Source organism: Podarcis raffonei, chromosome 4, assembly GCF_027172205.1.
Source record: "Podarcis raffonei isolate rPodRaf1 chromosome 4, rPodRaf1.pri, whole genome shotgun sequence".
NCBI classification, from domain to species: Eukaryota; Metazoa; Chordata; class Lepidosauria; order Squamata; family Lacertidae; genus Podarcis; species Podarcis raffonei.
In genome coordinates this window covers 97,455,783-97,471,718 of record NC_070605.1, presented here as the reverse complement: position 1 = coordinate 97,471,718, position 15,936 = coordinate 97,455,783, and the positions used below count along the sequence as shown (strand labels likewise).

The 15,936-nt window shown below is 42.2% G+C and overlaps 1 protein-coding gene across 15 annotated transcripts in view; it reads right to left on the bottom strand.

Annotated features, from left to right (window-relative positions):
• Positions 1-10,354: 10,354 nt before the first annotated feature.
• MBNL2 (muscleblind like splicing regulator 2) overlaps positions 10,355-15,936 on the bottom strand; it is an 80,401-nt gene continuing 74,819 nt past the window's right edge. For 11 of the 15 annotated variants that reach the window (XM_053384595.1, XM_053384603.1, XM_053384610.1 and 8 more), the window contains one exon: positions 15,184-15,391. In XM_053384595.1, coding sequence (XP_053240570.1) covers positions 15,377-15,391 — 15 coding nt within the window. In that variant the 3' untranslated portion in view covers positions 15,184-15,376. Of the gene's footprint in view, positions 15,392-15,936 lie in introns of all 15 variants that reach the window. The other 4 variants (XM_053384609.1, XM_053384601.1, XM_053384604.1 and 1 more) reach the window with 1 other exon arrangement.

Below are 15,936 nucleotides of genomic sequence, written 5' to 3'. Positions count from 1 at the left end.
CAGAATTGTATTTCCTAGGATGCTCTGATATGAGGAAATCACTCTTAAATCAGTTAAAATCTGCAGCGATGAGCCCAGGGATCGAAATCTCTGCTCAAATGTCCTAATAAAAAAGGTGAGAGTACCCCGAATAATTACTTCTTCCCATTCAACATACACATTGTCATTTGGGGCTCCAACTTTCCTTGTTTGTTTCATTTTTTCAAAAGTAGGTTGGCTTTTTATTTTACCAAAAGTAATGTGTGGTGGCTAATATTAGTCATACTCTGAGTGGACTCATTGAAATCCGTGTGGGTCTACTCTGAATATGACTACCACTGTGGTAAAAAGGAAGTCTATCACCTTGCCTCATTTACTGATTAATGCAAAATATAAAGCAAGCAAGCAACTATTTTTCCTGTATAAGCTAACTCTCCATTTCCACTGCCCTTTTCTAAAATTCTTTTTACTGTGAGAAATGACCGCTAGATTCGTGTGTTTTTAGTACAGACAATTTTCTGTTACAGACATTAAAAACTAGCAATGCAACCATGTGGATGACGCATATTTTGCTCCTACCCTCACCCCTCTCCTGCTGCTGAATGGAGTTCTGTGTTTTGTCAGTAACAGAATCGATATAGATTCTATAGGCATTCAAATCGGCACGAGGCAGACTTTTAAGTGGATTTTTCAGGGTCAGAATCAAAGTCTCAAAGCTGCCATCACAGCAGCAGAATATGCTCAAATTGACCACATGATGTTCTTTCTTCTTAAGTACTGTAGATTTAAGCTTTGCTGCTTACTGTATACTTTCAGTATGTTGAGTGTTTAGTAGTAGCTCCTTAGGATGTCGTGAGTCACCTCCCCTGCTCTTCTTTGGAAACGCACATAGAGATTTTGCTGCTTGACAACAGCATAATTTAAAACATTTGGACTGAGAGAAAATCTACTTTTTTAGGAAAAAAAGCTCTTTAGAAGCATTGCATAACCATTTTTTGCATCTTGTTTTTATTATTGCTTGTAAGTCGCTCTGAGCCCGGCCTTGGCTGGGGAGGGCGTGGTATAAATAAATAAATAAATAATAATAATAATAATAATAATAATTATTATTATTATTATTAGGGCCTCCTGCTGCTGCCACGCCGCCGGAGCACAATTTCTGTTCTCATCCTGAAGCAAAGTTCTTAACCCGAGGTACTATTTCTGGGTTAGCAGAGTCTGTAACCTGAAGTGTATGTAACCTGAAGCATATGTAACCCGAGGTACCACTGTATAAAGCTAAATAAAACTGAAACAGCAAAAAAACAACAACATTTTAGCTCATAAGAGCTTATAGCTCAGTTGTTGCTTTTTAAAATAGTTTAATGCAAAGACATCGCTTCGTAACAGACCCTCAACCATAACTACATCTGGTGGGGAATCCATTTTCAATCTTCCACACAAAGACAATGCTGTGCAATTTTTAAAAACGTGCACTGTCACTCATTTCCCATTATCCATCAGTAGATTGACTGTAACTGAAAAGCTCTGCTTTTTCAGTGTCTCTATGAAAATGGGTTTAGTTCATTTGGGAGTTGGGGAATCAATTGATTATGGCCTCAGTTGTTTTTTTGTCTTGTATCGGAATGTCTGGCAGTGGTACACCGAAATGGATCAAATTATATAGAAATCTTTGGAATCTTTTTACTGCTGCTATTATGAATGTATTGTACTAAGGACTAAGGCCACCGCTGTTTCCTTTATTTACCAACTCTGCTTATCCTCCCCTTGCAAACCACTACAATCTCTTTACACCTCACCAGTCCCTTCCCTTTACACCCCATCATCGCCCCCTGGCTCCTTGCATTCAAGGAGAATGGTTGCAGTTTCAGACCCTCCAAGCGTCCCTATTTTCCAGGGACTTCCCTGATTTAGAGAAGCCGTCCCAGTTTCTGATTGGATCCTGGAATGTCCCACTTTTCCTTAGGATGTCCCTATTTTCAATGGAGAAATGTTGGAGGGTATGGAGTTATCTGACCCCCAAGCCATCTGAAGGCAGTCATGTATAGGGAAGGTTTTTTTTAATGTTAAATGTTTTATTATGTTTTTATATACATTGGAAGCTGCCTGGAGTGGCTGGAACAACCCAGTAAGATGTGTGGGGTATAAATAGTAAAATTATTATTATGGAATGGGATGTCCCTATTTTCATCAGAGAAAAGTTGGAGGGTATGCAGTTTGAGGGAGCTGTAAGGGGGGGCATGAGCTGTAAGAGGGTTTGGCAAGGTTAACGGAAGTCTGGGTTTAGCAGCAGGCTCACCTGGGCCATCCACCATCCACTCTACTCAGCTGTGCTGCCTGCTCACCAGTCCATCTTGACTGCTAGCCAGGACTGCCTGCATGCCTGCCTGTTTACCTGGGCCACCTGCTTGCCTCTTTCTACATCCCCCCACTCCTCACCATCTAATGTTGCTTTTCTGTTATGCTGTAGTTTGTAGCACCACCTGTTGGCAGCCCCGCAAACTGCAGCCTGACAACATCCCTACAGTTTCATTAAATATTGCTTTCTATTTTATATGGATTAGAATGGTTTTAAATGCTGTAAGACACTGTGGGAAGATCACTGTGCTGCGAATAGTTGTTCATACATTTATTAAATAAATAAAACCATCCATTGTAGCTTTCATTTGATGCATTAAAAGTGGGTGGGGTTTTATTAAAATTTACAGCCTGCCTTCTCACAAGCTCTCAGTAATAAGTTTGTTTTACTCGGAAGGGTTGAGGGAGCAAAATATGTTAAATGAGAATTCTTGGAAACATAGATCATTGGTCCATCTAGATTACTATTTTCGACACTGACTGCCATCACCTCTCCAGGGTTTCAGGCATGGGTCCTTTTCACAGTTTGAACCAGGGACTGTTTGCATGTAAAACATGTACTGAACTCAAGCATTTGTTGTTGTTGTTGTTAGTCGTTTAGTCGTGTCTGACTCTTCGTGACCCCATGGACCAGAGCACGCCAGGCACTCCTGTCTTCCACGGCCTCCCGCAGTTTGGTCAAACTCATGCTGGTAGCTTTGAGAACACTGTCCAACCATCTCGTCCTCTGTCGTCCCCTTCTCCTTGTGCCCTCCATCTTTCCCAACATCAGGGTCTTTTCCAGGGAGTCTTCTCATGAGGTGGCCAAAGTCTTGGAGCCTCAGCTTCAGGATCTGTCCTTCCAGTGAGCACTCAGGGCTGATTTCCTTCAGAATGGATAGGTTTGATCTTCTTGCAGTCCATGGGACTCTCAAGAGTCTCCTCCAGCAACATAATTCAAAAGCATAAATTCTTTGGCAATCAGCCTTCTTTATGATCCAGCTCTCACTTCCATACATCACTACTGGGAAAACCATAGCTTTAACTATACTTACCTTTGTTGGCAAGGTGGTGTCTCTGCTTTTTAAGACTCTGTCTAGGTTTAGAGCTGCTAAAAACATAGCAGGGAAGTGCTGTTGAGATATTAAGCTTGAATAGGAAATATCCAGCTGTGTAAGAGGCACGGTGCTTCCTGCACTGATGCTGTCCCCAACACCCCCTTTTGTTTCAGCCCTACGTTCTCTGTTCTTAGAATCATAGAATTGTAGAGTTGGAAGGGATCCCAAGAGTCATCTAGTCCAAACCCCTGCAATGCAGGAAATTCAGCTAAAGCATCCATGACAGATGGCCATCCAACCTCTGCTGAAAAATCTCCGAGGAAGGAGAGTCCACAACCTCCCAAGGGAGACTGTTCCACTGTTGAACAGCTCTTACTGTCAGAAAGTTCTTCCTCACATTTAGTCGGAATATCCTTTCTTGGAGCTTGAAGCCATTGGTTCGAGTCCTAACTTGCAGAGCAGGAGAAAACAAGCTTGCTCCATCTTTCATGTGACAGCCCTTGAGATATTTGAAGATGGCTATCCTATCTCTTCTCAGTCTCTTCGAGGCTAAACATATCCAGCTCCTTCAACCGTTCCTCATAAGGCCTTCTTGACCTTCTCATGTTGAGTGCAATTGGAACCCTGATAAAGTAGCATCTCTAGTTGTGCAAATGAAAATGGACAGAACCCCCCCTTCAGACCTTCTTTGATCAGCAAGGCTAAAGACGTGTGGGGAGGTGTGGGCATGGGCTTGGTGTATGCAGCCATAGGCCTCCTAGTTATTAGTAGATCTCTGTCCCCACACTATGTCTGAAGAAGACTAGAGCTACCCTGACATTCTAATACTGGTCTTGGCCCATATTGATTGCAAACAATGCCTTCTGCAATATCTAAGTGAAATTTCAATGGCTTGGCTAAAGGATGAGGGAGTACAGATTGGCTTCTGTTCTTAGAAGCTTTGCAATGTATGTCTCCATCTGTTTTGATAAAAAAGGTAGTAAAATAAGTTCCATCTTGATGCTTTCAGATCTCTCAATTGATTTTAGAGCTTTGGCTCCCTTATGTTTGGTACAAAAAATGAGGCCAATTTTCTAAGACGTCTAGGAGTTGTATGGTATTTAGAAGTAACAGATGAATAGTTCTGCCAGGCTCCTTTATTTAAAGAGCTATAATTATATAGGAGCAGAAATTTTGATTTGAAAGCAGCTCAAAATGATGATTAACCTCAAAAAGCATAGCACAGTTGCTACCTTGGCCAAACCCTGGAGGCTGGTCAAAATGTTATTACTGTTTTCTTTTGTTATTTGGTCTTCTTCCCAGAACTACGTAGGACCGTTTTTATGTTGGCACATTCTGTTTCCGTGTTGTTCCATCGTACTTCCCCCCTATACTTTCTGTGAATTAGTAACTAAATACTATTGATGGTGGGTTGTTTGGAGGTGGTTTTTTTTGCTCCTGGTGAGTCTGCAAATTATTTTGTGTTCTTTAATCAGTATTAATCTCCAGTTAATCAGAAATGGAGAGTATTGATCATGCTAGCATACCCCAGGAAATCTAACCCATTTTGAAACATAAAGTTAACCACGTCAGCTTTGCCATTGGCATCAGAGTGACAAAGAGCCACAGCCAGCTCCATCCCATGTCTATCTGCAGCTTTTTCTGCCGCAGGAAAGAGCTGGGAACCTGGGCTGCATTGCCAACTGCCAGGGATCAGAAGAGACTGGCACAAATGCCAACATAGCCCTCATTTTATGTTGTACATTTGTGTGTAGATTAATTGTAAGCTGCATATTGGGAGCCAACGTCAGCTGAAGTGTGGGGGTGGCATAAATATAAGCCGCATCATTTTGAGGGGAACAGGATACAGGGAGGCAGGAAAAACAGGCAAGCTGAAGGCCACCTTGTCCATGCTGATTAACCCTTCTGATGGGAAAAGGGGTGCAGTCAGGGTGGCTCTCTGTGGAGCTCCTCTGCTCCTGCTGGGGACCTTGTGGATCAAGCTGAGGAGGTGTGGCGATATCTGCTCCATGAGGTCCGGTTTGGCGTTTGGCAATGCCACTGCAAGCTCCTCTTCCAAAGCTGCATGCTTCCCAGCTAAGCGATGGGGTAGTGGAGGCTTTGATTGTTTCCTCGTAGCCACCTGTAAAGAATCTCTAAGGGCCCCTCCAGACTCTGTTCTGCAACGTGACATTGATCCAATAATAGTTCCTTAGTGGTGGATTTACGTTGCTTTATTCTATTGTTTTTTATTACTGCATTTGTATCATACCCTTTTATCCAAGGAGCTCATTTAACTCCCTCTTCCTCATTTAATTCCCACAAAAGCCCTGTGGGGTCATTTCGGATGAAAGGCAGTGGGTGGCCCAAGGTCACCCAGTTGCTTTGCAATGCTTACTCAATGTCACCACGTTATTAGTATAGGATATATCTAATCTCATATACAAAAAATACTTAACTCTAACTAACGCATGAAGGGGTTAAGACCATAGAGTAAGCTGTCCTGCCTGGCTTAGCTAGATCATACCCCCTAACCTTGGGAGGAAGAGCTAGCAAACCCTTTGTTCTCCCACTTTCCACTATTCTTTTTCACCATGTGACACCTACCAGTAAGGCTATTGAAGCTGGACGCTCCAAGCCACCTTTCTGTTTCTATACATATAAGGTAATTTAGAAGCATTTACCATTTTGAAACTAAATTGTACTGCTTGTCTTTTCTTTCTGCTGTATGGAAAAGTACATGAATCATCTCTTTGCAGAGTTTGTAAGTAAAACATTTTTCACTTGTCAAACATGTGGTCTCTTTCTTTGCTAAGGGAAGTGGGGAGCTTTGGAAGCAACATAGAAGGGGAATATTTTAAAGGTCTAACAGCCTATGATTCTACGCTTTATTTTGCTATTTTAAATATCTGCTGGGGCTCTCTCACCAAAAAATACTTGCCCCAAATTTGGATCTAGGCACCCAGGACATTCTCCTTTTATCGTATCAAATATTTCCCTTTAACCAAAATATTAAAAACCAACAATTGCTATCTGGAGGGGGGCACTCTTGCGCTATAGTGCAACAAGCGTGAGACAAAAACAAACTATTAACACTTGCAAAATACGGGATTTCAGCAAGAAGTTACAGGACCCAAAACTCATTGGAAACGAAGCAGTATATCCACCATGAAACTTGCAGGAGCAAAGAGTGTTGAAAGTGGGATCACGTATAACTGCATATAACTGCCCCAATACCGTCATGAACACAAATAATCATAAATACACAATAAACAGAATGTCTGGAGGGGCCCAAAGTGTTGACAGGAGCAAAGAGAAAGGGTAAAAAAAAGGGGGGTCCTCTTTAGTTTGACTTCTGTCTGTGCCACCACAATTCTCCGCAGATAGGACCTCAGTACTATTCAAAATGTAAGCACATTTCTTCAGGAAAGAACCGCGGCTGTGATCAGGATACTGCAAACTTCTGCACTGTTCTGAGACCTTGTGAAAACATTTTAGAAGTGTTTCTCTCCTGCCAGCGGCAAAACACGTTTACTGCCTTACATAACCCTTTGACAAAATAGGGTTTTTTTTTACTTGTGTGAACCGGACCGTAGAATTTGTGATGATGAAGTTCAGAAAGCTAATGAGAAACGAGGCTTAATTGCGATGTGGTGGGTTTGTCATCATCTTATGGCTAAGGGAAGGGGGGCGGAATCTCTTAATTCCTCCTATCATGTTCTGCATATAGGCTGACTATTTTAGAGGGGAATACAGAAATTCCAGAGACCTGCAGCAAAAGAGTTGGCTGATTAGTTTAAATTAATGTATGAAAGCCAACCCACCTTCACTGCTGCTTCTCACTTCTTGACCTCTTAAGCGTTGCCAGGTAACGGAGCTGCAGTGACTGGAAGCCAGAGTTAGCAGGCAAGTACGGCAGCCATGCCAGGGTCTGGACAAATTCTGTATCGAGCCATCCTAGTTTCATGGTTCATACTGTGCCCCTCCTGATGCTTCATTTATAGCACTATAGTTCTGTATGTTCCAGGGTGGTCACAGTTTTTCTGTCCACACCAGTGACGGGATGCATTCAGTTTGCATTGTTTCCTTCCACCAACCAGTAAATGATCATGTTATGAGCATGCACACAGGTCACTGATCACTCTTTTGTGTGTGTGTGTTTGGTATATAACTCCTGGTATTCCAAAATTCTGTTCCTGTGGGAGATTAGGTGGCAGGAACTACTCGCGTTCACTGTGTCGGTGTGAGCTTTGCACACCATGAAAATATTGCGGAACCATATTTCAGAAATGTTGGGATTTGTGTGACAGAAGTGAATTGAAGGCAATATTGCAGAATAGCAATGGAATGATAATCACTTGTATTGCTAGAAGATGCAGATGGTTGACAGTGGATTCTCCTACAATAGTACTGGTATGTTTCATCTGAGGCATCTAGATATTGCAGGTAATACAGGGCCAGATGGGTCACTTGCCTCATACAGAACAATAGTGCAATGTTCTTAAAACTAAATAGAAGACAAAGAGATTTAGCAACTCAACCCATTTCACAGTGTTTTTCTGACACCGCAGTAATTTTTAAATAAGTAGCCCTCACTGTAATTAAAATGCCTCTTGCTACAGCTTTCATGGCTGGCACAAGTTTAGATTTAGCCAAATGGATGATTAGGGCTGTGACATTTGATTCATTTTAATGAATTTTTCTACATGAGCTGTTAGTTCTGGAGGGCGAAATATTTATTCATTGAGCACCATCCACAGGCACGCACGCGCACGCACACACACACACACACACACACGACAGGGAAGTGTGCAGTACTTTCCATTGCTTATACTTAAACTTACACCATCGTATCAAAAGTTATCCCCACAGAGTTAAATGGGGCTTACTATTCAATAAGCGGCAGCCTTAGACTAGGCCACTGGGGCTGGGATTGTGCAAGCAGAATATGGGAAAATAAATTTTGAGGAGATATCTGAAATGAGGGAGGTGACTTTACTTAAAGGTATTCTGCAAGACAGCTCCAGCAGTATATGACATTAGGAGAGAAAGGATGGAATTGTTTGAGGGTGCAGAAGTCTCTCTGGATGGCTGTGTGGAACTGGAAGGTCACAGGCAAGCATGTGCTAGGATAGAAGATCAGGGGCCTACCTGGTCCAGTATAACCTGCTGTCAGTGCCCAATTAGATTCCTACTGGAAGCACACAAGAAGGACATGAGCACTATAGCGCTGCTTCTGTTAATGGAGGAAATATTACTGGTGCACTTCCCCCCATCTGTTATGGAACTCCCATAAAACATGTGGTTCTCCACTTTGGCCACATTTAAGCACAAAAAGTAGAAACCTTCCTATCTGCCCAGGCCTTTGGGATGAAAGCACCTTTTTTTGATGAGGCTATAATTTTTGCTCTCTACGACTGTTGCCTTGTACATTTTACTGTGCGGTGCTGCTTACCTGCAATATTGTATTGTTAGCAGCTCCACACTTCCATTCCGAGGAAGAATGGGGTAAAACTGCAAGGAAAGAAATAGTTCCTGGAAGACCACACAGGTTTACCACCTTTAGGCTGAAGATGTTAGGAATGGCTGTAGATCTGCAGCCTGGTAACGCTGCACAGAGACCTTGTACAGTGGACACTTGGGTTGTGAACGTGATCTGTGCGGGAGGCACGTTCGCAACCCACAGTGCCACATCTGCACACACGCGGGTCATGATTTGGCACTTCCGCGCATGTCCCAAAACCCGGAAGTAACCCATTCCGGTACTTCTGGGTTCGACGCTGTGCGCAACCCGAAAATGCACAACCTGAAGCTTCTGTAACCCAAGGTATGACTGTGGATGTTTGTTTTTAAGGTGCGAGAGAGGGCCTCAAGATGGTCTAATATCAAATTAAAAATTAAATACAGGATCCCAGCTGTGCTGAAAATATGTAATTCCATGAATCATAGAATTGTAGAGTATTACAGAACTGTAGAAGGAGCAGATCACTGTTCAGGGATCGGCGTCTCTGCTTTCCGTTTCAAGCCTAGTTCTCAGCTAGGCTGTTCTCAAGGCACAGCAAGCTAGATGCTGTAGGTACGTTTGCTGGGTTCTAGGACTCACCTTTATGGTCCAGCTCTCACTTCCATAAGTAAGTAAGAGCTGGACCATAAAGAAGGCTGATCGCCGAAGAATTGATGCTTTTGAATTATGGTGCTGGAGAAGACTCTTGAGAGTCCCATGGACTGCAAGAAGATCAAACGCATCCATTCTTAAGGAAATCAGCCCTGAGTGCTCACTGGAAGGACAGATCGTGAAGCTGAGGCTCCAGTACTTTGGCCACCTCATGAGAAGAGAAGACTCCCTGGAGAAGACCCTGATGCTGGGAAAGATGGAGGGCACAAGGAGAAGGGGACGACAGAGGACGAGATGGATGGATAGTGTTTTCGAGGTTACCAGCATGAGTTTGACCAAACTGCGGGAGGTAGTGGAGGACAGAGGTGCCTGGCGTGCTCTGGTCCATGGGGTCACGAAGAGTCGGACACGACTAAACAACAAAAGAACTCACCTTTACCAATTGACTACAAGAGCAGTCATTTTTTGTCTGATCATCATTGAGAGGCCTCAGCCGTTCCATGAAGTCACTCTAAGGGGAACTCTGGCTTCCCTTATTTCAGGCTCCCTGGTACAGAGAAAATCATCACCTGTAGGGCGTTTTGAGATAGCTCTTTGTCTGTGCCAAACGGAAAAGGGAAGGAAGTTCTGAATTTGTGAAAGAATGATTGTGCCAGCAGTGCAGATCTACCAGTCTGTTCTGACTAAAAAGCATTGCATGTGGATTGAGAATGCCAGGGGTGCCTGGCATAAACTCCGGTCTGATAAAGCACCCTAAATTCCAGCATTTCTTCATATATTTATTGCCTATAGCTTTTCTAAACGCAAGGCTCATCGATCCACTTTCCTTTGTTGGAATCGTTTTCTCAGTATGTCACAACAATGAAATAACACTGAAGTACCAGAATCGTTTTAAAATGCTTCTTTTTATTTCCATGGTTGCACATTGGGTAATTAAATAATATTTCAACCAACTCATAAATGAGTATTTAAATCAGGCTCCTAAATAATTACAGTACATGGAATAAGAGAAGGGGTTTATTTAACTGTTAGCAAAGGATGCAGTGTAAATGTCACCATTGATCATTTTGTATGGGCAAATTAAGGTATTTTGGTGAAGTGCTCTTATAGAAAATACAGAGACGTCCCAAGACACTTGAAATTATGTCTCGGCTTCAGTACTTGCTGACTATATTGGCCCATTTCATGGTTGCTTCAAAGGAGTATTAAAAACAACAACAACAACAAACCAATGTAAGGTCGATTTACCATCGTTAGACATTCTTTTCCAAAATATAAATGAAGTTTTGGCAAATAATATTTATACAGAAAAATAGGTTTAGATCTTTCCAGATTCAATGTATTCTACAAAACTACTCTAAAATAAATAAAAAATTATGTTCTTGTATACTTTTTTTTTTTTAACGCTAGTTCTTTCTTTACTATATGAGCACAGATTAAAAGCAGGAGGCACTGAGACTAAACAAAGTGCAGTTGAGAATGGGCAGAAGGAAACCAGGCTTGGGTATCATGTCACATTAAATCTTAGCTTAAAACAAACTGCGGCTTAATGTGAGATAGTGGGCGCTCCTCTTCCACTCCTACCCCATTGTGGATCAAACAATGAGTCGGCCTTGTTGTGTTGTCTGAACCTGGGCTCATTGTCATTGCTCTCCAAACCAGCCAAAATCTGTTTTTAGCTTACCACTAGTGGTTTGTTGGGGGAGAAATGAACCACAAACCTGGGTTTGAATGACGAGACAAGGCAGATTTTGGCCTATTTTGTCCACAGGGTGGCAGCAGTGGAAAAGCAGCACTGAAAACCTTCTTAGCAGCATGTGCTTGCAAACACACCATAATTTGCTTTAAACTATGGTTTAATGCATGGGTAGGCAAACTAAGGCCCGGGGGCCAGATCCGGCCCAATCGCCTTCTAAATCTGGCTTGCAGACGGTCCAGGAATCAGTGTGTTTTTACATGAGTAGAATGTGTCCTTTTATTTAAAATGCATCTCTGGGTTATTTGTGGGGCATAGGAATTCGTTCATTCCCCCCCCCAATATAGTCTGGCCCCCCACAAGGTCTGAAGGACAGTGGACCAGCCCCCTGCTGAAAAAGTTTGCTGACTCCTGGTTTAATGTGATGTACACACTGGGCCAGTGATTTTGCTGTCCTAGAGACAGGTATCTTTGAATGCATTTGCGTGACTTCTGCTCTCCTAGGTAGCCCTTGCTGAAAAGGACAGGGTTAGACTTCCTTTGCGGGTGAAAATGAGAAGTTCTTGTTACTAGTTCTGCTGATGGGATGCGTTGTGGTAGAAATGGAAAACAGGATTAGGCTTGTGTTGCGGGCTGAAGATGGAAGCCAAAACAGTAAAATGAGGCAAGCAACAAACAGTGGGACAAAGTCCTATGTTTAGATGCCAAATGGCTGAAAGCAAGCATTAAAATGCGTATCGCTTTAAGGGTTAGAACATCAGGTTGAGGCTGGAATGAACACTATATGAAGACCAGCTGGGTGGCTGGAGCAGAGATAAAGGAGGAATCGGTTCTGGAGTGCAGGGCTGACATGAGGGCCGGCCCAAGACGTTTTGGCAGCTGAGGCCAGCCACAAAATGGTGCCCTGCCCGCCCATCAGGGAAGAAGGGGGGTGTGTGAAGTTCTACATTGGGAGCAAGGAGAGGAATAGCTCAGGAGAGCATGAGACTCTTAATCATGGTTGTGGGTTCGAGCCCCATGTTGGGCAAAAGATTCCTGAATTGCTGGGGGTTGGACTAGATGACCCTCGTGGTCTCTTCCAACTCTACAATTCTACATCGGGAGTAAGGGGTGAGGGAGTGAATATCTATATTGGGAATGGGGGGGGCGGGGAAGGGTCATGCTGGGAATCACATGGGGTTGGTTCAGAGCCCAAACACCCCAGAAGGCAGCCCTTGCCATTTCATCCTTAGGGATGGCAGACTAGCAGAGCCTTCTACTCGATGACTTCTACAGTGGCACTGGAGGCGGGAGCTGCTCAGGAGGGGTAGATCCTGCCTCCAAAGCATATGTAGCAGCAGAGGCTGGCGACAAATCCCATGGAGGCTGGATCTTGCCTTGCCTCGCCTCAGGGTTGGGCCAGCCCTGGCTGGCACAGTATGTAAGGAGCAGGGTTTTTAAAAGTTGCAGGTGAGAACGTGCCAGGGGCAAGTGGATTAATATATGTTGTTAATAATAAAATTATCAATCACTTCAGAGCCAGAGGCTGTTGAAGCAGCGTAGACCAAAGCAAAATGGGGTGATGCAACAGACTCGGAAAACAATGCAGGTTGAAAGCTTAGTCAGGGCTCCTGGAGGGCATTTGGGGAGTGGTTTGTGTGGGCCACCTTCTAGCTGCCGCTGGTTTCTCTGCCTGTGCAACCTCTGTGACTCATGCTCTTAAAACTGTGATTCTCAAACCACTTAGTCCAGCCTAGCCCCATTGAGACAACGCAGCTATTTTGGAGCCAGTGGATTGCGGTTTGACATAAATATTTTTAGAAATGTAGAAACAGAACAAACTTATATGTCAATACAATGGAACTCTCTCTTTTTAAAAATAGGATCTCTCTTTTTCTCTTGGTTCAGGAGGAAATAAAGATAATGACGTTTGATCTGATCATTAATGTATAGAACATAACATTGCAGTGATTCTAAGAAAATAATTGTTTAAACATAATGTCCGATAAAACGTTCTTTCTACAGTTTAAATATTTAAACAACATACATAAATTGCCATTTAGTATTGTCCAATAAACTATCAAATGTTTAAATGCAACTTTTTTTAAAAAAAAAAGAACCCAAACTACAGATGTAGGTAAACGGCCATATTCTCAACCTAGGTTAAACATCTGAGAAAATTTACAAGTAAAGATAAAAGAAATACGTATTCCTCACAAATTAAAACTAATGCAAGATTACAAACACTATGTTTACCATCAGATTTTGGGTTCTTTGCCCCCCCCCCTCTTTTAGGTGATCGAAGCTATCGTTTGAATATAAACAGATATTAGACATTTGAAAAGCAAGATTAACACTGAAAAATAATTTCATCAACAAAAAAATCAATTAGTGCTTCTGGTCTTTCTGAGTAGGCAGTGTCGCCAGAGCTAAGTAGCTTAGAATCAATCTGAAAAGTCTAAGTTAAAATACTGCAATCATTTATAATGTTCACATGGAAAAAACCAGATGTTTCAAACAATTATACATATTTCCATAGAACAGCTGCTTTTTTGTTTTATAAACAATAATTTAAAAACTATGTACTTGTCTGATATATGTGCAACATATAAAATGTGAAATGTGACATATTTGGTACAACAGTGTAGGAAACAAATCTTAAAAACAAACCTCCTACATTAATCAAATGTATATAATTACCTTGTAAATCAATACAGTTTTTAAAAAAGTAAACATTAAAATCTGTTTTGTCCATATATATGTATGTGTATATATAATATGTATATAGCTGTATTAAAGATATCTTCATAGTTCTGTGACATAAAATAAGCTTTTAAAGAAAAAAAGGTTAAAAGATCTAGTTTCTTTCTCTGTGCTGTAATCCGGTTACAACTTCTTAAACCTGATTTTAAAAATACGGCAACAGTAACAATGGATTAAACTGAAGCTCTCTCTACATTTTGTTCAGTATTCTCCTAGTCATCTAGATTAAAGTCACTTATTAGTTTTTTCAATGACTCAGTTTCAATTATTCCATTTTGAGTTAAATTAGAATATCTTGCTATCTTTTCACCTATAGACCCATTTCTTTAATTGGGAAGAAGTTATTTCATAACAAGTTCTTATTTTTGGTAACCTGATTGCAAATCTGAAAGCTTAATCACTTGGTGTAAATTCAATTATAGACATCAGTGTCACATAGTTTCAAGTCTGATGTGGCAAAATTTAGGCACTTTTGCAAAGGCTTTATTTTAAAAAATATCCTCTCTCTTTGTAAAATAACATAGTCAAGACTTTGTTTGGGGTATGGAAACCATACTGTGCAAAGGTTTAATTTAGTTCTAGAATGCCACGATTCCAGTACAGCTTCTCCGCACCTGCCCAAAATCAGCTCGTGTGCATCTCCGCAATTTGTGCTTTGCCTTGGAGCTTTTAACGGGTGATGTTCAGGAATACAGGGTTCGGCTTTCACATCACCTCCTTTGCCTTGGCATCAACTGCCTAGTAGAGAAGTGAGCTTTTTAAGAGAGTACAAAGTGGTCAAAGGGTTAAAAGTTAAGTCTGCAGTTGGTGAAGATTGGCCAAGATCCAAAGGGTGACTGGGGTGGGCACCCGAGGGCTTGCACGTGCTCAGCAGGGGCCTTTGATCCCCCCCTCACTTCCTTTGAGCAGGAAAACCCCCTTTGCCGTCTCACCTACAGCTTTGGGAACTCTCCACAATTTCCGAAGCAGTTTGCCCTGCGAAGTGGCCGGGGCCCACGTGGAGCTAGTTAGCTGGTTCTCTGGACCTTGGGCTTAGTGGCCAATGTAAATCATTTATTGCTAACATTGAAAGATTCATAAAGTTGTGAACCCTACAATAATATATGAATAGGACTACTTACATTAGCTATAATCATGGCGGTAAGACGATATTTCTAAGAAGTAAACGGTGCTGTATAAAACCTTTAAAAGTAAAATGTTACCCTTTTTTAAAGTCTTGAACCATCACAGCTGGCATCAGATAGTTAACTAGATTAGTTTGGAATATACTAAGCATACCATATTTAATATTCATTTTATGATATAGCAGCACTAGCTCTTTAGTGTTTTTGTGATTTGTCCAGACGAACAAACTCTTTACTCAGCATGCAGTTTGTGGCAATTCTATTGAAGAGACAGGGTAGTATGTACAGTAACAATGCTTTGCTGTCCTCATCGAGGCCTCTTGACATTCCATCCCATTCCTGTTGACTATTTCAGGATTATCTGTTAGAAGAAAAGAAAAAACAGCAACAACATTGTTGGGTGTGCTATTCAATTCTGATGAAGTGACTATTCTCCCCCCGCTTTTGCTTTTATGTTGTTGCCTCAGAATGAAAGCACACAGATGATGCACCTAATGTTCTTATGGACAAAACTTGTGTAGTATACGAGCCTTTTAAGAATAACGGTGCTCATTTGTTACAACGGTGTGTGCTCCCAATCACTTCCTGGACAGTTGTACCTCGGATCCCGAATGCCTTGCGAGTCGAACGTTTTGGCTCCCGAACGCTGCAAACCCGGAAATGAGTGTTCCGGTTTGTGAACGTTCTTTGGAATCTGAACGTTGGACGCAACTTCCGGTTGGCTGCAGGAGCTTCCTGAAGCAAATCGGAAGCCGCGCTTTGGATCCGAACGTTTTGGAAGTCGAACGGACTTCGTTCGACTTCCGAGGTACCACTGTATTAGGAAACTCACCCCTGTGCCCCCAGCTGTGCCCTGTGCCTTTGCCCTCTGTCTTGACAGATGTTGCTGAGAGCTGGGGACACTCC